This window comes from Bufo bufo, chromosome 2, assembly GCF_905171765.1.
Source record: "Bufo bufo chromosome 2, aBufBuf1.1, whole genome shotgun sequence".
NCBI lineage: Eukaryota > Metazoa > Chordata > Amphibia > Anura > Bufonidae > Bufo > Bufo bufo.
The window spans coordinates 765,706,362-765,730,208 of record NC_053390.1 but is presented as its reverse complement, the minus strand read 5'-3'; the positions used below and the strand labels follow the sequence as shown (position 1 = coordinate 765,730,208).

The following is a 23,847-nucleotide window of genomic DNA, read 5'->3' as shown; positions in this document are numbered from 1 at the left end:
AACGTCAGCAGGCCATTCTGAAACTCATGTTTGGGGGACAGGCCCCACAGCGCAAAGGAGTTGTGGCGGGGTATTGAACAACAGACCGACGAGTGGTTTCTGCCGGTGGGCCTCAAGCCAGGCCTGGTGGTATGCGATAATGGGCGAAATCTCGTGGCAGCTCTGGGACTAGCCGGTTTGACGCACATCCCTTGCCTGGCGCATGTGCTGAACTTGGTGGTGCAGAGGTTCATTCACCACTACCCCAACATGTCAGAGCTGCTGCATAAAGTGCGGGCCGTCTGTGCGCGCTTCCGCCGTTCACATCCTGCCGCTGCTCGCCTGTCTGCGCTACAGCGGAACTTCGGCCTTCCCGCTCACCGCCTCATATGCGACGTGCCCACCCGGTGGAACTCCACCTTGCACATGCTGGAGAGACTGTGCGAGCAGCAGCAGGCCATAGTGGAGTTTCAGCTGCAGCACGCTCGCGTCAGTCGTACTGCCGAACAGCACCACTTCACCACCAATGATTGGGCCTCCATGCGAGACCTGTGTGCCCTGCTGCGCTGTTTCGAGTACTCCACCAACATGGCCAGTGGCGATGACACTGTTATCAGCGTTACAATACCACTTCTATGTCTCCTTGAGAAAACACTTAGGGCAATGATGTTAGAGGAGGTGGCCCAGGTGGAGGAGGAGGAGGAGGATGAGGGCTCGTTTCTAACACTTTCGGGCCAGTCTGTTCGAAGTGGCTCAGAGGGAGGTTTGTTTAAGCAGCAGAGGACAGGTTCACAAGTCGCCAGCCAAGGCACTGTACTGGAGGACGAGGAGGATGAGGAGGAGGAGGTGGAGGGGGACGAGGATGACGCAAGTTCATAGCGGGGTGGCAGCCCAGGCCCATCACTGGTGCGTGGCTGGGGGGATACGGTGGACGATGACGATACGCCTCCCACAGAGGACAGCTTGTCCTTACCCATGGGTAGCCTGGCCCACATGAGCGAATATATGCTCCAATGCCTGCGCAACGACAGCAGAGTTGCCCACGTTTTAACGTGTGCAGACTACTGGGTGGCCACCCTGCTGGATCCCCGGTATAAAGACAATGTGCCCACTTTAATTCCTGAACTGGAGCGCGACCGTAAGATGCGCGAGTACAAGCGCACGCTGATAGAGGCGCTCTTGAGAGCATTCCCACATGTCACAGGGGAACAGGTGGAAGGTGAAGGCAGAGGAGTGGCAAGAGGTCGCCAACGCAGCTGTGTCACGGCCAGCTCATCTGAGGGCAGGGTTAGCATGGCAGAAATGTGGAAAAGTTTTGTCTCCACGCCACAGCTATCTGCACCGACACCTGATACGGAACGTGTTAGCAGGAGGCAGCATTTCACTAACATGGTTGAACAGTATGTCTGCACACCCCTCCACATCCTGACGGATGGTTCGGCCCCATTCAACTACTGGGTTTCGAAATTGTCCACGTGGCCAGAGTTAGCATGTTATGCCTTGGAGGCAGTGGCGTAACTAGAGTGTTATGGGCCCCAGTGCAAACTTTGTATCGGGGCCCCCCTACCCCCCGATTTTTATAAAGAAGCGGCAGATTTTCTTACTAATGGCTTTCCCGTGTGGCTAGTCCGCTGCGTGAATGAGGGCCAAGCTCCATTCCGGACAGCAGAGACACGGAGCAGTAACGCGATTGATAATGCTCCGTGCCTCTCTGTGACCTTTTTACTAAAAAATCACAGGGAGATAAAGTGGTCACCGTGATTTTGTAGCAAAACGATCATAGAGAGCCACAGAGCATTATCAATTATGTTACTGCTCGGTGTCTCTGCTGTCCGGAGTGGGGCTTGGCTCTCTTTCACACAGCAGATTAGCCACACGGGATCCGCTCGTGTGAAAGAGCCCAATGCATGGCTACACTCACCCAGTCCTAATAAAATCTGGTCCTACCTCATCCAGGGTGTCGCTGGCGTCGGTGTGATGTCCGCTGGATCCAGAACAAGGTCCCTGTGGTGATAGAAAAAAAAAGAATAATCACATAAGGAAGGGATGTAAAACAGTCCCATGTAAAACACATCACTCTCCCTTCAGCTCCTCCAGCATACAGTCCCATGTAAGATACAACCCCCAGAGGATGCTATCTGCCCATCTCTCCTGTCCATATACCAGGCCTACCAGTATTACCCCTTCATATACCGCCTGGTCCCCCCACACCTAACAGTCTGAGTCACTTGTCTCCGTGAGTGTTAGGTGGGGTGACCAGACAGGCAGGTGGTATATCAATGGCTAATGCTGGTAGACCTGGTATATGGACAGCAGAGATGGGCAGATGGCATCCTCTGGGCAGTACTGTCTCTCTGGTCTTCCTTCACCAGCACCCGGACTGCCACGGTCCTGCTTGGCCTGGCTCTCATGGCACTTCACTGCCTCATGCTTGGCTATCAGCACTGAGTGACTCAGTCAATGTTGCAGTGTGACTGAGTCACTCAGCGCTGATAGCCAAGCACGAGGCAGTGAAGTGCCATGAGAGCCAGGCCAAGCAGGACCGTGGCAGTCAGGGTGCTGGTGAAGGATGACCAGAGAGACAGTACTGCCCAGAGGATGCCATCTGCCCATCTCTGCTGTCCATATACCAGGGTAGGCCTGGTATATGGACAGCAGAGATGGGCAGATGGCATCCCAGAGAGGCAGTACTGTCTCAGTGTCCCTGGTCATCCTTCACCAGCACTCTGACTGCAGTGCCATGGTGCCATCTGCTTGGCAGCCTTGGCCTGGCTCTCATGACACTTACTGGCACTTAACTCATATAATCATATATTACCCCTAAAGCCTGCCTGCCCTCAGCCAATGCCAACAAAGTAAACTACTGACCTAATTACACACTCAGGGTGGGACTTTGGGACTCTGGGACAGTGACACTGACTGTCACTCACTCTGTCTCAGGGTCGCTTGAATCCAGGGCCGGCGCCACCTATAAGCAGAGTAGGCCACCGCGCAGAGCGCACTCTGCCTGGGAGCGCCGGTGCTCTCGAGTCCGAATCCCGACTAGCCGCCGCCCGCTCCACGCCCCCTACTTGTGATCCATCCATCTAAGTTCTAACATCTTCTCCTGATTCTTACCTGGCTGTCATCGATCTGACTCCTCCTGTTTGGCTGTTCCTGTACTTGCTGGCCGGCCGGATAATGGTGGATTGTGCTGCACTGCTGCCCCTGCGAGGGCATGCATTTGTTCAGCCACTTAGTATTACTTAGTGGGGGCACTGGGGGGAAAATTACGTAATGGGCACTGCCCATTAAGTAATTTGCCCCCCAGTGCCCCAACAAAGTAATACTGCCCCCACAGACAGTGCACAACTCACTGCGCACTGCCCATTACGTAATTTGCCCCCCAGTGGCCCACTAAGTAATACTGCCACAACTGTGCACTGTCTGTGGGGCACTATTACTTAGTGGGGGCACTGGGGGGCAAATTACGTAATGGGCAGTGTGCAGTGAGTTGTGCACTGTCTGTGGGGGCAGTTAGTATTACTTAGTGGGGGCACTGGGGGGCAAATTACGTAATGGGCAGTGTGCAGTGAGTTGTGCACTGTCTGTGGGGGCAGTTAGTATTACTTAGTGGGGGCACTGGCGGGCAAATTACGTAATGGGCACTGCCCATTACGTAATTTGCGCCCCAGGGCCCCAACAAAGTAATACTGTCCCCACAGACAGTGCACAATGCCCCCACTAAGTAATTCAAGTTGAATCACTGTCTCTAGGCTCATAGCTGGACTACAGTCTCCTACTGATTCAGCTGCAGCCATGATCTTCTGCTTCTTCTTGCTGCCTCCGGCTCCTGGCTCTGCAGTCTGCACTGTACTTCCCGCCTGGAAGGTGGGCGGAGCCTATCGGGAACTGCCGTGCATGCCCCGCCCCCTCTCGCCTCCTCACTCTGCTCTGCAGCCGAACGCTGTGTGAAGAAAAAAAAACACAGCGTCGGCGATTTAATTTGTGCCAGCCCCGCAGACGGCGCCCCCTGCAGAGTGGCGCCCGGGGCGACGGCCCCCCCGGCCCCCCCCCCACGCTACGCCTCTGAATGGAGCGCCCTGACGGGGCCCGGCATTGTCACTGTACTTCATGCCGGGCCCCTTCACAGAGCTTCATTACATGTTAGTACAGCGGGCCCCCTCCCCCCGCCGGGCCCGGTCGCAGTCGCACTCCCTGCGACCGCGATCGTTACGCCCCTGCTTGGAGGTGCTTTCCTGCCCGGCGGCCAGCGTTTTATCTGAACGCGTATTCAGCACGGCAGGGGGCGTCATTACTGACAAGCGCAGCCGCCTGTCCACAGCCAACGTGGACAAGCTGACCTTCATAAAGATGAACCAGGCATGGATCCCACAGGACCTGTCCCTCCCTTGTGCAGAGTAGTCCTTATTAACTGCCTAAAACATGTCTTGTTGTACTACGGGCCACTTCTTTATTTGATACAAATTTTATGAAACCCACAGTTGAATGAAACTCTTCTCTGTCTGGGCGCCGGGGCCTAACCAGATGAAAGTGGCCGGTTAAACTAACGGGTGACATGAAGCCATAACCTCTGCCATGCTATCTCTGTCTTCTGTCTGGGTGCTGAGGCCTAAGTCAAATAAAGCGGTCTTCTGCTGTGCTGGGGGATATGAAGCTAATCTCTGACCTCTCTCCTCTGTCTGGGTCCAAAGGCCTAAATCACTGAAAGAGGCCTTCTCCTGTGGTGTGTGATATGATGCCAGAATATGTGCTGTGGGGCCTCTCTCCTCTTCCTGGGTGCAGGGGTCAAATAAACTAAATTGTGGCCTACTCCTGTGGTGGTTGATATGATGCCTGATTCTCTGATGTGGAACCTCTCTCCTCTGTTTGGGTGAAGGGGTCAAAGTAACTAAATGGTGGCTTCTCCTGTGGTGGCTGATATGATGCCAGAATATGTGCTGTGGTGCCTCTCTCCTCTTCCTGGGTGCAGGGGTCAAAGTAACTAAATGGTGGCTTCTCCTGTGGTGGCTGATATGATGCCAGAATATGTGCTGTGGGGCCTCTCTCCTCTTCCTGGGTGCAGGGGTCAAAGTAACTCAATGGTGGCTTCTCCTGTGGTGGCTGATATGATGCCAGAATATGTGCTGTGGTGCCTCTCTCCTCTGTCTGGGTCCAAAGGCCTAAATCACTGAAAGAGGCCTTCTCCTGTGGTGTGTGATATGATGCCTGAATATGTGCTGTGGTGCCTCTCTCCTCTTCCTGGGTGCAGGGGTCAAAGTAACTCAATGGTGGCTTCTCCTGTGGTGGCTGATATGATGCCAGAATATGTGCTGTGGTGCCTCTCTCCTCTTCCTGGGTGCGGGGGTCAAAGTAACTCAATGGTGGCTTCTCCTGTGGTGGCTGATATGATGCCAGAATATGTGCTGTGGGGCCTCTCTCCTCTTCCTGGGTGCAGGGGTCAAAGTAACTCAATGGTGGCTTCTCCTGTGGTGGTTAGTATGATGCCAGAATATGTGCTGTGGGGCCTCTCTCCTCTTCCTGGGTGCAGGGGTCAAAGTAACTCAATGGTGGCTTCTCCTGTGGTGGCTGATATGATGCCAGAATATGTGCTGTGGTGCCTCTCTCCTCTTCCTGGGTGCGGGGGTCAAAGTAACTCAATGGTGGCTTCTCCTGTGGTGGCTGATATGATGCCAGAATATGTGCTGTGGGGCCTCTCTCCTCTTCCTGGGTGCAGGGGTCAAAGTAACTCAATGGTGGCTTCTCCTGTGGTGGTTAGTATGATGCCAGAATATGTGCTGTGGGGCCTCTCTCCTCTTCCTGGGTGCAGGGGTCAAAGTAACTCAATGGTGGCTTCTCCTGTAGTGGCTGATATGATGCCAGAATATGTGCTGTGGGGCCTCTCTCCTCTTCCTGGGTGCAGGGGTCAAAGTAACTCAATGGTGGCTTCTCCTGTGGTGGCTGATATGATGCCAGAATATGTGCTGTGGTGCCTCTCTCCTCTTCCTGGGTGCGGGGGTCAAAGTAACTCAATGGTGGCTTCTCCTGTGGTGGCTGATATGATGCCAGAATATGTGCTGTGGTGCCTCTCTCCTCTTCCTGGGTGCGGGGGTCAAAGTAACTCAATGGTGGCTTCTCCTGTGGTGGCTGATATGATGCCAGAATATGTGCTGTGGTGCCTCTCTCCTCTTCCTGGGTGCAGGGGTCAAAGTAACTAAATGGTGGCTTCTCCTGTGGTGGTTGATATGATGCCTGATTCTCTGCTGTGAAACCTCTCTCCTCCATCTGGGTGTAGGGGTCAAAGTCTTTCAAAGTCGCCTTCTCCTGTGCTGATTGATATAAAGCTGATGGTTGTGCCATCTGACATGGTTGCCAGGGTCTGATTCAATGGGGGCCTACTCCTGTGGTGGGTGATCTAAATGCCTGATTCTCTGCTGTGAAACCTCTCTCCTCCGTCTGGGTGTAGGGGTCAAAGTCTTTCAAAGTCGCCTTCTCCTGTGCTGATTGATATGAAGCTGATGGTTGTGCCATCTGACATGGTTGCCGGGGTCTGATTCAATGGTGGCCTACTCCTGTGGTGGGTGATCTAAATGCCTGATTCTCTGCTGTGTAACCTCTCTCCTCCGTCTGGGTGTAGGGGTCAAAGTAACTAAATGGTGGCCTACTCCTGTGGTGGGTGATATGATGCCTGGTTCTCTGCTGTGGGACCTCTCTCCTTTGTCTGGGTGCTGTGGTCAAAATAATAGTAAGTGACCTTCTCCATTGGTGGGTGACTTGAGGCCTGATTCTGTGCTATGGGACCTCACTCCAATTAATATTGTTTAATTTTTATTTATTTTATGTTAACTCATCATTTCCCTATCTACATTTGTTTGCAGGGGATTTAACTACATTTTGCTGCCTTTTGCAGCCCTCTAGCCCTTTCCGGGTGTTTTTTACAGCCTTTTTAGTGCCCAAAAGTTCGGGTCCCCATTGACTTCTATGGGGTTCGGGTTCGGGATGAAGTTCGGGTCGAGTTCGGATCCCGAACCCGAACATTTTTCGAAAGTTCGGCCGAACTCGTCGAACCCGAACATCCAGGTGTTCGCTCAACTCTAGCCCTCACCAGTCGGCTGGCGTTGACATCTGACGCCGGAACCCACATCCTCTCCTCAGGACCGTATCCCCTCCAGTGCACCAGGTACTGGAGGGAACCCTGCAGAACTCTCGAGTCGAGAATCCTGGAGATCTCGAACTCCAAGTTTCCCTCGACTAGAATAGGAGGAGGAGGCAATGGCGATGGTACCACCGGTTTAACATATTTTTTTAGTAAAGACCTGTGGAAGACATCATGGATCCTCCAAGTCGGCGGAAGATCCAGCCGAAACGCCACAGGATTGATCACCGCAGAAATTTTATACGGACCAACAAATCTTGGACCCAGTTTCCAAGATGGCACTCTCAACCTGATATTCTTAGTGGACAGCCACACCAGATCACCCACACACAGGTCCGGACCAGTCACACGTCTCCTGTCAGCCATTCGTTTATACCTCTGACCCATCCTCTCCAAATTCCCTTGAATCCTCCACCAGATAGAGGACAAGGCAGAAGAGAATCTCTCCTCCTCTGGCATCCCGGAGGAACCAGACCCAGCAAAGCTACCAAACTGAGGATGGAAACCGTATGCGCCAAAAAATGGCGACTTACCCGTGGACTCCTGCCTACGGTTATTCAATGCAAATTCTGCTAAGGACAAGAATGAGGACCAGTCCTCCTGATTCTCAGCCACAAAGCACCTCAAGTAGGTCTCCAGGTTTTGATTGGTACTCTCCGTCTGACCATTCGACTGTGGATGAAAAGCCGACGAGAAAGAAAGTTGAATACCAAGCCGAGAGCAGAACGCCCTCCAAAACCTGGAGACAAACTGCGTGCCCCTATCAGAGACCACATCCAAAGGAATACCGTGCAATTTCACAATATTATCCACAAAAATCTGCGCAAGAGTCTTAGCGTTAGGCAGACTCGTTAGTGGTATAAAGTGAGCCATCTTACTGAAACGACTACCACCAAAATCACTGTTCTCCCGGAGGAACTCGGCAGGTCCGTAATAAAGTCCATGGACAAATGCGTCCAAGGACGAGATGGAATAGACAATGGAAGAAGTGAACCAGGCGGTCGAGTATAAGAAACCTTTGACCGAGCGCAGGTTTCACAAGCTGTCACGTAATTCTCAATACTCTTACGTAACCCTGGCCACCAGAACCTCCGGGACACCAGATCACAGATGGTCTTACCACCAGGATGTCCAGCGAGAACAGTATCGTGATGTTCCTTGAACACCTTGTATCGTAGGCCCTCAGGAACAAACATCCTCCCTGGGGGACACGAACCAGGAGCCTCCTCCTGAGCTCCCAACACCTCCATCTCCAATTCAGGGTACAGAGCGGAGACCACCACCCCATCCGCCAAAATCGGCGCTGGATCTTCAGAATCACCTCCCCCAGGGAAGCTGCGAGACAAGGCATCTGCCTTGACGTTCTTGACCCCTGGGCGAAAGGTAACCACGAAATTGAACCTGGTAAAAAACAATGACCATCTGGCCTGTCTAGGGTTCAGATGCTTGGCAGATTGCAGGTAAGCCAAATTCTTATGGTCTGTATACACAGTAACGGGGTGAGACGCCCCCTGTAACCAGTGACGCCATTCCTCAAAGGCCAACTTGATAGCCAACAACTCCCTATCTCCAACATCATAATTCCTCTCGGCGACCGAGAGCTTCCTGGAGAAGAAGGCACACGGGACCAGGAGAAGGACCCTGCGAAAGCACCGCCCCAACCCCCACCTCTGATGCATCAACCTCCACCACGAATGGCTGGGATACATCCGGCTGCACCAGAATGGGAGCAGACGCAAAACGCTCCTTAATAGCCAAAAAGGCCTGCAATGCCTCATCTGACCAGACAGAGACATCAGCGCCCTTCTTGGTCATATCAGTAAGAGGTTTGACTAGAGTGGAATAATTCGAAATAAATTTTCTATAATAATTAGTAAACCCCAAAAATCGCATCAAAGCTTTCTGATTCTCCGGTCGGTCTCACTCCAGAACCGCCTGGACCTTTTCAGGGTCCATACGAAAACCGGAATCAGAAAGCATTTATCCCAAGAATAGAAGCTCTTGCACCGCAAACAAACATTTCTCCAATTTGGCATATAACTTATTCTCCCGAAGGATCGTCAAAATCTGTCTCACATGATCCTGATGGGTCTTCAGATCAGGAGAATAAATTAAAATGTCATCTAGGTAGACTACTGCAAACCTCCCCACCAAGTGATGAAAAATATCATTGACGAATCGCTGAAATACCGCTGGTGCATTCGTCAACCCAAAAGGCATCACCAGGTTCTCAAAATGACCCTCGTGCGTATTGAAGGCCGTTTTCCACTCATCCCCCTCCTTGATCCTGATCAGATTGTATGCTCCTCTCAAATCCAACTTGGAGAACACCTTGGCTCCAACAATCTGATCAAAAAGATCAGAGATCAAAGGCAGGGGATATGGATCCAGGACTGTAATACGGTTCAGTTCCCGGAAATCCAAACACGGTCTCAGTGATCCATCTTTCTTCTTCACGAAGAACAAACCTACAGCCACTGGAGACTTGGATGGTCTAATATGACCCTTTGCCAAACTCTCGGCGACATACTTTCGCATGACCTCTCTCTCGGGTTGAGAGAGGTTGTAGAGCCGAGACTTAGGCAACTTAGCCCCCGGAATGAGATTCACTGGGCAATCATAGTCACGATGAGGGGGCAATTCTTGAGCCCCACCCTCCGAAAAAACATCCGAAAAATCCGAGAGATACTGAGGCAAGGCCGAAATGGACACTTCAGAAATAGATGTGACAAGACAATTATCCGAACAAAACTTGCTCCAACCAATGATTTGTCTCGCTTGCCAGTCTATAATTTGGGTTATGTCTAGACAACCATGGCAACCCCAAAACTATTGGAGCTGGCAAATCCTTCATAACAAAACAAGAAATAATCTCAGCATGTGACTCACCCACCCTTAAATGAATACCATTAACAATGTGAGTAAGGCTCCTTTGTGAAAGAGGGGAAGAATCAATTGCAAAAACACGAATCTCGTTCTCTAACGTGCAAGTACTTAGTCCCAGGCCCTGAAGAAACAGAAAGTCAATTAAATTTACCCCAGTACCACAATCAAGAAAAACATCAACAGACACATTTCTAGACTCTAGCGCCACCATAGCTGAAAGGAGAAAACGAGAACTGCAGGGAACTTGCATACCAGTCTGCTCCACCACACCATTCATACTACCAAGTGTGAGGGGAGTTTTTTTTTTCTTTTTTCTTTATCTCTTCCCCCTGTGGTTTAACATAAGGACAAGAAAAAACAAAATGACCCCTCTTCCCGCAATTGAAACATAGATTGTGCACTTTTCGAAAGTCTCTGCTATCCGAATGGCAAGATATCTGACCTAACTGCATGGGTTCCTCCCCTACCCCAGAGTAACAAATAATATCACCCTGGTCAGCTGGTGAAATAAAACCACACGCGGGAGGAATCCCCTGCACGGAGGGACCCTTACACCTCTCTCTGATACATCTATCCAAACGTATAGCGAAAGACATTGCGTTCTCCAAAGTATATGGGTATTCATGAAAAGCCAGGGCATCTTTCAACCTTTCAGATAACCCCTGACAAAACTGACTATGTAATGCGGGGTCGTTCCACCCCGACTCAGTAGCCCACCTCCTAAACTCTGTGCAGTAAACTTCAGTATGTTTACCCTGTAGTAAGTTACGTAATTTTGATTCAGCCATCGAAACTCGATCTGGGTCATCATAAATCAATCCCAGGGCTTTAAAAAATTCTTCCACCGACCGGAGGGCCAGAGAACCGGGCGGCAGAGAAAAAGCCCAGGATTGCGCGTCCCCTTTAAGCAAAGACATGATGATACCCACCCTCTGATCCTCATTACCTGATGAAAAAGGGCACAATCGAAAGAACAAATTACATGACTCTTTGAAACTGAAAAAATCATCAGTACCCCCTGTAAATTTCTCAGGAAGAGTGACTTTAGGCTCCCCAACAATTTGACCTGTACCTGATGCCAGCACTCTGACACTGTGTGACCATACTACGCAGATCCGCAACCTCTAGTGATAAACCCTGCATGCGGTCAACCAGTGCATCAATTTACGCCACCACAAAAGCGCTGAGCGATGGCAGTCACAGTATGGCAGATTATAATGTCACGGCGGACGTGCACTCAGTATAAATGATAACACACCAACCAGGCTCTGGACGAGAGACAGGGGAAGGGTCACCTCCTAGTAAATCCCTGACCTCTTTCCCTGCACTGCTCAGCCCACAGGCAGACCTTAAAGATAGGTGTGCTGTGTCCACCAGCCTGGACTAACAAAACCCTGAACTCCCTGAGATGGTGAAGTGGGGAGAAAGGAGCAGCCTGCTCGCACAGAACCTGGATGGGCTAGATGACACAAACAACCAAACTAGAAATGCCACTTATCTCGGAGAGCAGGAACTGACAGCCAACCTTTCCTCCAAACTTCCCAGACAAAAATGATCAGTATAATCCGCTCAGAGCACTTAGCTGGAGGCCATTTAAACTAATGACTCCACCCAGTGCACCTGATGAGAGGCGGATCCAGCACGACACCAAAACAAATACTAAACTCGTGCTGCTATCCTGGCCGACCTCCGCACATCGTCAGAGTGGGGCATGACAAAACGTCAGCACATCCTAATAAAGGCTGAGCAATGTCACCTTATTGATAAGACAGAATTCTCTTTCCTGCTAACCGAATGTCCGGTGATAGCTGCTTTTTACAGTGTGCCAAAAATCCACAAAGGGCTTAGTCCCTTAAAAGGCTGGTCCATAGTGTCAGGCATAGGGAGTCTCACTGAGAAAATCAGCATGTACGTGGACGAAATTTGATATCTTTTGTACTTAATCTCCCGTCATACGTAAAAGACTCCATGGACGTCCTCAGACGCCTAAATTACGTCTATTGTGACACAGAAGCTTACTTAGCCAGCCATGACCTAGAGGCACTTTACAGCTCTATACCACACAATAAGGGGTGTGAAGCAGTCAGAACATTTCTTCAAGAGAGGGGATCACATTTGGTGGCCTACGGTGAACTCGTGATGGAACTTTAGAGTTCGTTCTGGACCGTATTCCTCTTCAACCGGAAATTTTACTACCAGTTCAGGGGAGTGGCCATGGGTACCCCCTGTGCCCCGACCTTTGCCAATCTCTACCTGGGCTGGTGGGAAAGAGAACATGTCTTTAGTGACAAAATGGACTAATGGACATTGTCTGTGGCTCTATGGTTGAGATTCATAGACGATGTCTTCATTCTATGGAATGCCACCCATGTGGCCTCCCATGATTTTGTGTCACAGCTAAATAACAATGCTCTTGGTCTGTTCTTCACCAGTGACATTGGTGACACCCATCTGACATTCCTCGATTTGTCAATTACTATTGAAAAATCGAGAAAGATTGTTACCAAAATGTACCGCAAACCTACGGCCACTAATAACCTACTCAGATGGGAAAGCGCACATCCAAATAGGCTCAAATTTGGCATATCTAAGGGCCAATATTTACGAGCTAGGCGAAACTGTTCTGAGTGGGTAGACTTTAAAAGGGCTGCAAATGACTTGCAAAAAAGATTCTCTCAAAGAGGGTATCCAAGGTCATGTCTCACTGAGGCGTATGCACACGCTTCAGTAAGTAACAGAGATGACCTCCTGCTTCCCAGAAACCGATATTCTAACGACAGCACAATCCGGATCATACGGACCTATGATGTGGCACACAGGGAAATTCGTGACCTACTGAATGAACATTGGGGACTGTTGAAATCAGACCCAATAATAGTGTAACATCCCAGAGTATGTCACTAAACTCTCTGTCACCTGGCTATATGATGTTAAAGTGTAGATGTGTTGTCACCCTGTGTAACCTGACATTGTATTTATATTGTATGGCATTTCTATGTCTGTATTGAATATATTTGCTGTAATTACAAATGTACACCAGCAGGTGGCAGCAATATGTAGACAGAATAAGGCAAGTTAGTATACCTAGACTGTAATATACCATTCCAGGCTAGCTTCCCCCATCTGAGGAGGAGTGGAATGTTCCCACACCCTACTTCAGAGGGAGGACAGAAAGTTCTAGGTAGTGTACCAGCCACCCCCTGTTGGGGTAGGCTGTGTGAATAGGAGCTCCTAGAAACAGGGATCCCAACCAAGGATTCAGGCCTTTGCAACATTCCCAGCCTGAGTTCCTTACATGACAAAGAAAGCAGCCAAATTCAGAACTACTAGATCTCCAGGAAGAAACCACCATTCCCTGCGATCAGTCCTGTAAATACAGATTCCAAATACAAGGAGAAGATAAGTACCTCCATAGGTAGTCAGGCCCAAACAAAGTAGAAGATAGACAGAGCAGAAGACAGATACCTGCCAGATTCTTAAGGGTGTATGTACTAGATGCAGAAGATATATATAATTCCTGCCACATATTGCCAATACCTGCTGGGACCCTAGACTATTGCTGTAACATTGTATGGATCTAGAGCTGCATAAAATAACCTCAAGTAAAGACAAGTTGGACCCTATTCTCTGTGTGGAATTCCATCATTCCTCCATTACTCCTATTTACAACACTCAATTTGTTGCATGTGAGCCAGGATACAGGAGTCCGGCCGTACTAAGGTAGGAGACACCGTTGACACAATACAGAGACAATATCCCCCTCTGGCATTCCTAACCTAGTACATGAGCTATACCATCTTAAAGGGCCCTTTTACAGTACCTGCGCAAGCTGCAACTGGCGTCACAAACTTATTCACACCTAAATCTGACCCACTGCATAGCAGCCCCACTGACCCAGTGTCCTGCTCATTGCAGTAGGTCACCTGGTGGGAGACCATCCCCTGGTAACATACAGAAGAGGAAGCAATCTGAGAGATAAGCTGGTACATAGCCTATACAATCTTCCTATTGAAGCGACATGGTTGAGCAACAAACCTGTGGGCACCTAAAGTGCGGTAATTGTAAAGCTTGTAAAGCGATTAAGAAAGGCAATGCTGTCAGATGTACTGTTACAGGAAGCACGTATAACATCAGGTCCTTCATAAACTGTAGGACAGTTGGTGTCGTATATGTAGCCACATGTATTTGCCTCAAGCAATATGTGGGCAAAACTAAAAGAGTTTCGGAGGCGTATAGGGGAACATCTTTCCAACATTAGAAAAAAGGACGATACACCAATCGCGAAGTTCGGGTCTGGGTACCACAGTCGGTTTTTTATCACGCGCGTGCAGAACACATTGCACCCGCGTGATAAAAACTGAACATCGGAACGCAATCGCAGTCAAAACTGACTGCAATTGCATTCCTACTCGCGCGGGTTTGCCGCAACACACCAGGACGCATCCGGACCTAATCCGGACACGCTAGTGTGAACCCAGCCTTACTCTATTCTGTGAGCTGAACAGAGAAACGGGAAAAAGTGTCTGATTTAATCTCTACATATTTAAGTGGGTGCTTTTGAACATCAGTTATGCTCAGTTGGTGTCCATTCCGTTAATCTTCCGGTATTTTTGTCTATATGTTTTTTACCAATATAGTCAATGGATAGAAATGAAAGATATTCTGTTTCTACCTGTTAGTAAGTCCATTTAACAGATCCTTTTTTTCTGTTGCTTTGATGGAACATACTGTATTAGTAGAAAAGTCAACGCAAATCTGAAAAAGACCTAAATTTCACACATTCATAAAAAAAAACTCACTGATTTTGCTAATAAAATGGAAAAACATAATCAGGCACAATATACAGAAGTATTCTGATAATAATACTGAATACTGTAAGTGGAAAGACTGACATTTTTATTGAATTTTCTGCAGGTATATTGGCAGGATAATGCAGCCAATCAATGAACATACAATTGAAAAATACTTGAAAGAGAGTAAAAAAGTCATATTGAGAAAGCACATCCTTATACCTGCTTACAACCAGAGTGACCTGAATCATGCAAAACAACTGGTAATTATTAATTATTTATATCTAACCAGACACTTTATATAGTATTATTATTCTGTATATAAATGTCTTTTCACTGAACTACACTGAACATTGCACCTATAACAGCATATTCCAATCTCATACTTGAGAGGGCAGACTCTTGTTCTGTTATGTGTATGTAGAGACCGACCAAGCCCAGTGTTCAGAATACCCCTAAAGATATATGAATGTGTTCAAAAGAGGAAAATAAACCAATGTAGGATTATACAAACATATGAGGAGCTTTATCAAATTGTTGTAAAGTTGATCCCCAACAGTTTCCAGTAGCTGTGAAAAATGAAAGGTGGAATCTGATTTGTTGTTATGGGGAACTAAGCCACTTCAAATGTACACATGTTTGATACATCTCATCCATAGTCTAGTGAGTTTCTGTCTCTCTGACACTCACTAAACAATAGTTGGTAATAGCCCCAAGGACTATCTTTAATTTTCATGTACAAGTCCCAGTAAACTATCTAACTGTTATATTTCTTTTATTCTGCCCTGACTGTTTTAGTTGTTCTCTCTACTGAGGATGTACTGTACATACAATGAGCAAAGTATAGAGGCAATATAGTAGACTATATAGTAAAGATAACATAGTATCCTGTTAGTATATACAGGTAAATGCAGCTATTACTGCCAGCATATGTTCAATAGTGACATTGAAAGTGTACCTCCAGCTACAAATTAACTTTCCATAAATGAATAGTACAGGTAACTATAAGAAACTTTGTAATATACTGTATCTTTAAAAATGTTTCTATCTGCTTTCATCAGGCTGCTTTGCTCATTTCTACTTTTATTGACATCTGTGGAGAAAGGAGGGGATGGGGAAGGTTGCTGGATGAGAGACGCAGCACTGCTACACAGCACTTTTTACTCTACTATATATAGTAAGGTATAGATCTAGTAAGATCTAGTAAGTCTCTAGCACTGTTCAGAGTGAGGTGATAAATTATTTAGTAGCTGGCAGTAGCCTCTTCACCCCCACCACTTCTTTCTCCATAGACATTTACGTGTGAGGCTGGAGATGGAGACGAGCTACTAGAGATAAGAAAATTGTAAAAGGTAGACCAGGCACTCTATATATGTAGCCAATAAGTGAGATATTTATTTGATAAAATGTTATTTGTTACTAAAAGCATAAAATAACAGCATAAAATAGCATAAAACAATGACACAGTATACAACAATAGTATAGCAGCAATATTAGTTAGCAGCAAAGTGTCAGCAGCCAATATAACGTTAGCAGCCACAAAAGTCTAGCAGAGGAAATGATAATTTAAAATCCATCCACATGAGTCGCAATTGCGAATCAGATGTTCCTTTACAGCCATAGTGGTATAATATCAAAGTCTTTCTTTCAAATGAATTGTCCAAGTAACGGGTCAATGTCCGTATTAATATAGTTACTCTCCTGGTTAGTTTACGGTATAGCGGGAAGGCTAGAGGGTACAGTGTAAAAAGCAGAGTGGCGTCCCACTCAGTTGTATTCGCTTATTCAATACTCTTGCTCAATTCCCGTCTCTGAATACCGACTTGTTGCTCCCAGCTGACTCTGTATCCAGTATCGCCAGCGGATTCAGCGCTCGTTGAAGTCAAGTGCCGCCAGGATTTTTCGTTCCAAGAACTTAGATCAGATCCAGGGGGGATTCTCTGCCAGCATGCCGGTGCAAGGTATAGCCCATACGCGTTTCGGGGACGTGTCCCCTTCTTCAGAAAAATCCTGGCGGCACTTGACTTCAACGAGCGCTGAATCCGCTGGCGATACTGGATACAGAGTCAGCTGAGAGCAACAAGTCGGTATTCAGAGACGGGAATTGAGCAAGAGTAAGGTAACATTGAATAAGCGAATACAACTGAGTGGGACGCCACTCTGCTTTTTACACTGTACCCTCTAGCCTTCCTGCTATACCGTAAACTAACCAGGAGAGTAACTATATTAATACGGACATTGACCCGTTATTTGGACAATTCATTTGAAAGAAAGACTTTGATATTATACCACTACGGCTGTAAAGGAACATCTGATTCGCAATTGCGACTCATGTGGATGGATTTTAAATTATCATTTCCTCTGCTAGACTTTTGTGGCTGCTAACGTTATATTGGCTGCTGACACTTTGCTGCTAACTAATATTGCTGCTATACTATTGTTGTATACTGTGTCATTGTTTTATGCTATTTTATGCTGTTATTTTATGCTTTTAGTAACAAATCACATTTTATCAAATAAATATCTCACTTATTGGCTACATATATAGAGTGCCTGGTCTACCTTTTACAATTTTCTATTACCCTTTGTGTGGCTGGGTGGGCCACTCAGACCAAGAGCACCTGTTCCATATTGTCCAGCTGGAGTGATCCACAGACACTCTACTTATATACTAGAGATAAAAGGCTGAGCAAAGGGAAAGAGGAGGAAAGAACTAAGGGCAAAGCATAATTCTTTAGTAAATTATATTATACCTTTTTTTATATTCACAGGAGGTACACTTTAAATTTTTTCATGTATATTGTCCATTTCATTGTATGACACTGGGGAAAAATATGTATTCTGAAAAGCCAAGCCCTGGTCAAGTCACACACTGTAAAGTACACATCCTGAATATACACGTAAGAAGCCCCACTTCTGACATGAACCAACTCAATCCATATGCAGGACCATAGTGTCCCTATGTAAGATATACTCATATAAAATATGTCTTTAATTTAAAGGTAATCTGTGAGCTCTGAAACTCCCCCTTCCGCCACTAGAGTTATCAGTGTACAGTGTAAGTGATGCCAGTTTTGAAATTTTTATCTTCAAACTCACTTGTGTTCGAAAACTGTGCTCCAACGAACCAGCAGTAAAATGCATTGAGAGGACTCCTGAGCTCACACTTAAATAGAGAGGGGTCAAAGAGGAGTTCTCTCATTTCATTTTACTGCTGGTTTGTAGGGCACAGTGTTGAAAAGCAAGTGAGTATGAAGATGAAAATTAACTAACCGGACTCAATACCACTTATTCGTGTTTGGGGGTTTTCAGAGCTGAAAGATTCCCTTTAAAGGAGTTGGCCAGTTGGAGTTGCCTATGTTAATGACCTATCCCCAGGATAGGTCATCAATATTAGATTTGCTGTGGTCTGACTTCCGGCACCCCCGACGATCAGCTGTTTGATAACAATTTAACTTAAATAAATAATTCACTGAAAATGAAAAGAAACCAGCTGCATATGCATTGAAGCTAAAAGCTGTAGAGGAAAAACTGTTAAAAAGTCCAAATAAAAAATTATTTTGGTTCAAAATAAATAGAATTAAGAAAATAAAAACAAAATCCATAGTGTTTTTAAATTTGAGAAATAGAACACAGTTAAATATTTTGCTAAATTATTCGAACATTTGCATATTATGTGACCGTTCTGTGCAGCTGCACCACAAATGCAATAAAAACCAGAATACGAAAACATATTTCAGACATTCCACACTACAAAGCCAGAAACGTATCGGCGGCAACTTTACATATTGCAATGGTTCACAAAGGAGATGTTTCCATGCTTACAGCACAGGGAATAGAAAGGGAATAGACAGCTCGAGGGGGCGATCACAAGAGGAAACTGCAGAGCACAGAAACATTTTGGATGTTACAACTCGGCAGTTGTGCCCCTACTGGCCTAAATAGGAAACATTAACTTTGAAATGTTTGATTTGGAATGAGTATCTTTTGTTTTTTTTGTGTTTTTTCTTATTTTTCATTTATATATATTTTTTTTTACTCACGATTAGGGTTGAGCGAACCCGAACTTTAGGATTTTTGGACCCCAGACCCGAACATTTCCGTAAAAGTTCGGGCTCAGGTTCGGTGTTCAACGCTTTCTTGGCGCTTTTAGAAAGGCTGCACAGCAGCCAATCAACAAGCGTCATACTACTTGCCCCAAGAGGCCATCACAGCCATGCCTACTAATGGCATGGCTGTGATTGGCCAGAGCAGCATGTGACCCAGGCTTTATATAAGCTGGAGTCACGTAGCGCTGCACGTCACTCTGCTGTTACAAGTGTAGGGAGAGGATGCTGCTGGACTTGTGATTTCAGGGAAAGAATTGGAGAGAATCTAAGTCAGCGATCTACAGAGAAATAGTTGTGTGGGTGCAGGGCACTATCGTCTTACCCTGCCCTGAGCTCATTGACCAAAAAAAACGAACTTTTAGAATTCGGTTAGTTAGGTGGGCGGTGGCGGTGGCGGCCATTTTATGCATGATCAGTGCACCAGCACTGCATCTGAGCTTTTGGTACATTGCAAATCACAATTTTTTGGGCAAACTACAACATCTGGATTAGTCAGTGTGCAATTTAAAGGGACACTGACCGGCCGAAAAAGCATAATTAGCTGTATATATGTATGCACAGGTCTTCTATTGTGTAATAAAAACATATAATTCTTACCCCTGTCCACCTTATGAATACTGTAAAATGATGTTTTATAACCTGATAGAATTGCTCGTCTTTCTGCCCAAGGGGCGGCGTTTCAGCTTTACTTCTGCCCAGGCAGCCTAAGAAGAAGCATAGGGGACGCAGGCGCGATGTGATCCCGGCCAGTTAGGGTGCCGGGCACATGCGCAGAAGATGAAATGGAGTCCGATGCCCATAGATTTGTATTGGGCATGCGCCGGATCTTGTAAAGTCGGGGACAGCAGAAGCCGCCCAGCGAAGTGAATATTGATAAGCTGGGCGGCGCTTCAGAACGGCGGTTGAGGGGAGGCTGCCTGGGCAGAAGTTAAGCTGAAACGCCGCCCCTTGGGCAGAAAGACGAGCAATTCTATCAGGTTATAAAACATCATTTTACAGTATTCATAAGGTGGACAGGGGTTAGAATTATATGTTCTTATTACACAATAGAAGACCTGTGCATACATATATACAGCTAATTATGCTTATTCGGCCGGTCAGTGTCCCTTTAAGGTAGAAATACACCCATCATTTTCTGGGGTTTGAAAAACACACTTTTCAAAAAACTGTATTTTCCTGTCATGCAAGTGCTAAATTCAAGTTTAATATATACAGCTTTCATATTCTGTTACCAAAAAACACTTTTTTGGCAATCTACAACATCTGGATTAGTCAGTGTGCAATTTAAGCTAGAAATACACCCATCATTTTCTGGGGTTTGAAAATCACACTTTTGACAAAAAACACTATTTTCAGGCCTTGCAGTATCAGCACGTGTGAAATTACAGGCTTATATACTGCTGTCAAATTCAGTTGTTAAACAAACACTCGTTTGGGCACAAAAAATTTACTTGGCAGCCTTTGATGCAGATGTCATTGTGAGATACCGCCTTAATACATTTGGGTTCCATTCAGAGATTTTAAATACCACCATTTGGTGCACCAATATTGAATTCAGGCCTACACTGGTTACGGCCCTGTGAGATACACCCTCTACATACAGGGGTTTGATTCAGAGATTTGAAATACAGCCATTTTGTGCAAAGATATATTTACTTCAGGCCTACACTGGTTCAGGCCCTGTGAGATACTACCTCTACATACAGGGGTTTGATTCGGGGATTTGAAATACAGCCATTTTAGGCAAAGAAATATTTAGTTCAGGCATACACTGGTTCAGACCGTGTGAGATACCCCCTCTACATACAGGGTTTTGAATCAGGCATTTGAAATACAGCCATTTGAAATACAGCCATTTTGGGCAAAGAAATATTTAATTTAGGCTTACACTGGTTCAGGCCCTGTGTGACACTCCCTCTACATACAGGGGTTTGATTCAGGGATTTGAAATACAGCCATTTTGGGCAAAGAAATATTTAGTTCAGCCCTGCACTGGTTCAGACCGTGTGAGATACACCCTTTACATTCTGTCGTTCTATTCTACTATTAATTAAACACCCATTTAGGGCAAGATCCTAAATTAGAAAAATATGAGGAGAGCGTCAAATAAGGGACGTAGCCCAGGGCGTGGTGCTGCTGGTGGAGCTCCTGTTGCAGGAAGAGGACGTGGTCGATCTGTGCCAGCTACACGCACAAGTGAAACCCCTTCCTCAGGTGCGAGTAGGCGACAAAACCTGCAGCGGTATTTGGTCGGGCCTAATGCTGCTGTACGAATGGTGAGGCCTGAACAAGTACAGGCGATACTAGATTGGGTTGCTGACAGTGGATCCAGTTCCTTCACATTGTCTCCCACCCAGTCTCCTGCTGAAAGACCACAGTTGGCACCTGCAGCCGATGTCCATCAGTCTTTCACCTCACCCCGTTGCAAATCAGCCAAGCAGTCTGAGCCCCAAGTCATGCAGCAGTCTCTTCTGCTTTTTGATGACTCTGTTAGCAGGGTTTCCCAGGGCCATCCACCTAGCCCTGCCCTAGAAGTGGAAGAGGTTGAGTGCACCGATGCCCAACCACTTATCTTTCAAGATGAGTACATGGGAGGACCATCACAGCACGTCTCGGATGATGACAAAACACAGGTGCCAACTGCTGGGGCTTTCGAAAGTGTGCAGACCGACAAGGAAAGCAGGGGTGAAGAGTGGGTGGAAGATGATGTGGAGGACGATGAGATCCTCGACCCCACATGGAATCAAGGTCATGCGAGTGACCTATGTAGATTGGAGGAAGAGGCGGTGGTCGCACAGAGCCACCAGCACAGCAGAAGAGGGAGCAGGGTGCAAAAGCGGGGCGGCCGTCCTCTAGACAGTACGCCTCCTACTGCCCACCGCAGCAAGGGACCGAGCACACCAAAGCCAGCTCCAAGGAGTTCCCTGGCATGGCAGTTCTTCAGACAATGTGCTGACGACAAGACACGAGTGGTTTGCACACTGTGCAATCAGAGCCTAAATCGAGGCATAAACGTTCTCAACCTGAGCACAACCTGCATGACCAGGCATTTAAGTGCAAAGCACGAGCTGCAGTGGAGTAGAGACCTCAAAAACCAAGAAAGGTCTCTGGCTCCTCCTGCTTCCTCTTCTGCTGCAGTCGCGGCCTCTTCATTCTCCTCTGGAGTGACAGTGCCACCTGCCACCCCGCAAACAGAGGATCTGCCAGCAACACCAACACCTGGGTCACCAAGCATCTCCACAATGTCCCACGGAAACGTTCAGCTCTCCATATCCCAAACGCTGGAGAGGAAGAGGAAGTACCCCCCTACCCACCCGCGATCCCTAGCCCTGAATGCCAGCATTTCTAAATTACTGGCCTTTGAAATGCTGTCATTTCCGTCTGGTGGAGACTGATAGTTTTAAAGTCCTTATGGCGGTGACAGTACATCGTGCCCAGCCGCCGCTACATTTCAAGGCGAATAAAGATTTGTTTTCACACTGCTTGATTTCTGTGGATAGGGTTCCCACCCCAGTAATATTAGATAAGTAAATCACAGCAGGATCTTGTTTTCATCAATCAATAGTGCTGTTCATTTTAACACTATAAATATGACATGCGACTTTAGTATTCGTGTAAACGTTTTCGGCAAAAATGCCTTCGTCAGACACTGTGCCGCAATTGAAGAAGGAAATCAGGAGGAACACACTCAGTGCTCTGGAGTAAAATGGTATATGGTGTGTGTGACATTGTGCTCAAATTTATAGTGTTAAAATAAACAGCACTATTGATTGATGAAAACAAGATCCTGCTGTGATTTACTTATCTACTTTTCAAGGCGAGACATCCCTTCCCTTCACAATCAAGTAGGGGACAAAATCAGGTGTGCACTGCGCAACGCCATCTGTGGCAAGGTGCACCTGACTACGGATACGTGGACCAGTAAGCACGGTCAGGGCCGTTATATCTCCATAACAGCACACTGGGTAAATGCAGTGGCGGCTGGGCCTGAGGTGGATAGCAGTTTGGCGCATGTCATTCCACCACCGAGGATTGCAGGGCGCTTCAGTTTGCCTCCTGTTGCTTCCTCCTCCTACTCTGCTTCCTCATCCTCTACCAGCTTCTCATCCGGTCAGCGTAACACCTTTACCACCAACTTTAGCACAGCCAGAGGTAAACGACAGCAGGCAGTTTTTAAAACTTATCTGTTTGGGGGACAAACCCCACACCGCGCAGGAGCTGTGGACGGGCCTTGAACAACAGACCGATGAGTGGTTTGTGCCAGTCAGCCTCAAGCCCGGCCTGGTGGTGTGCGATAATAGGCGAAATCTCGTAGCAGCTCTGGGACTAGCCGGTTTGATGCACATCCCTTGCCTGGCGCATGTGCTGAATTTGGTGGTGCAGAGATTCCTTAGAAATTACCCGGATATGTCAGAGCTGCTGCATAAAGTGCGGGCCATCTGTGCGTGCTTTCGGCGCTGCGGGCCATCTGTGCTCACCTGTCAGCACTGCAGCGTAACTTCAGCCTTCCAGCTCACCGCCTCATATGCAACGTGCCCACAAGGTGGAACTCCACCTTGCACATGCTGGCCAGACTGTGCGAGCAGCAGCAGGCGATAGTGGAGTTTCAGCTGCAGCACGCACGGGTGAGTCGCTCGGCGGAACAGCACCACTTCACCACCAATGACTGGGCATCCATGTGAGACCTGTGTTCCTTGTTGCGCTGTTTTTTTGAGTACTCCACCAACATGGCCAGTGCCGATAACGCAGTTCTCAGCGTTACTATCCCACTTCTATGCCTGCTTGAAAAAATGCTCCTGGCGATGATGGAAGAGGATGTGGCACAGGAAGAGGAAGAGGGATCATTTCGTAGGGTTTCCGGCCAGTCATTCCCAAGTGGCTCCGAGGGTGGGTTCCTGCACCCACAAACGCCAGGTACACAATTGTCCAGCCAGGGCACAGTTTTGTA

At 47.4% G+C, this 23,847-nt stretch overlaps 1 protein-coding gene across 3 annotated transcripts in view; it reads left to right on the top strand.

Annotated features, from left to right (window-relative positions):
- The window catches only part of LOC120990315, a 459,898-nt gene that overhangs the window by 430,978 nt on the left and 5,073 nt on the right, over nucleotides 1-23,847 (top strand). For all 3 annotated transcript variants that reach the window (XM_040419046.1, XM_040419047.1, XM_040419045.1), the window contains one exon: nucleotides 14,915-15,053. In XM_040419046.1, the coding sequence (XP_040274980.1) occupies nucleotides 14,915-15,053 (139 nt within the window). The remainder of the gene's footprint in view (nucleotides 1-14,914; nucleotides 15,054-23,847) is intronic.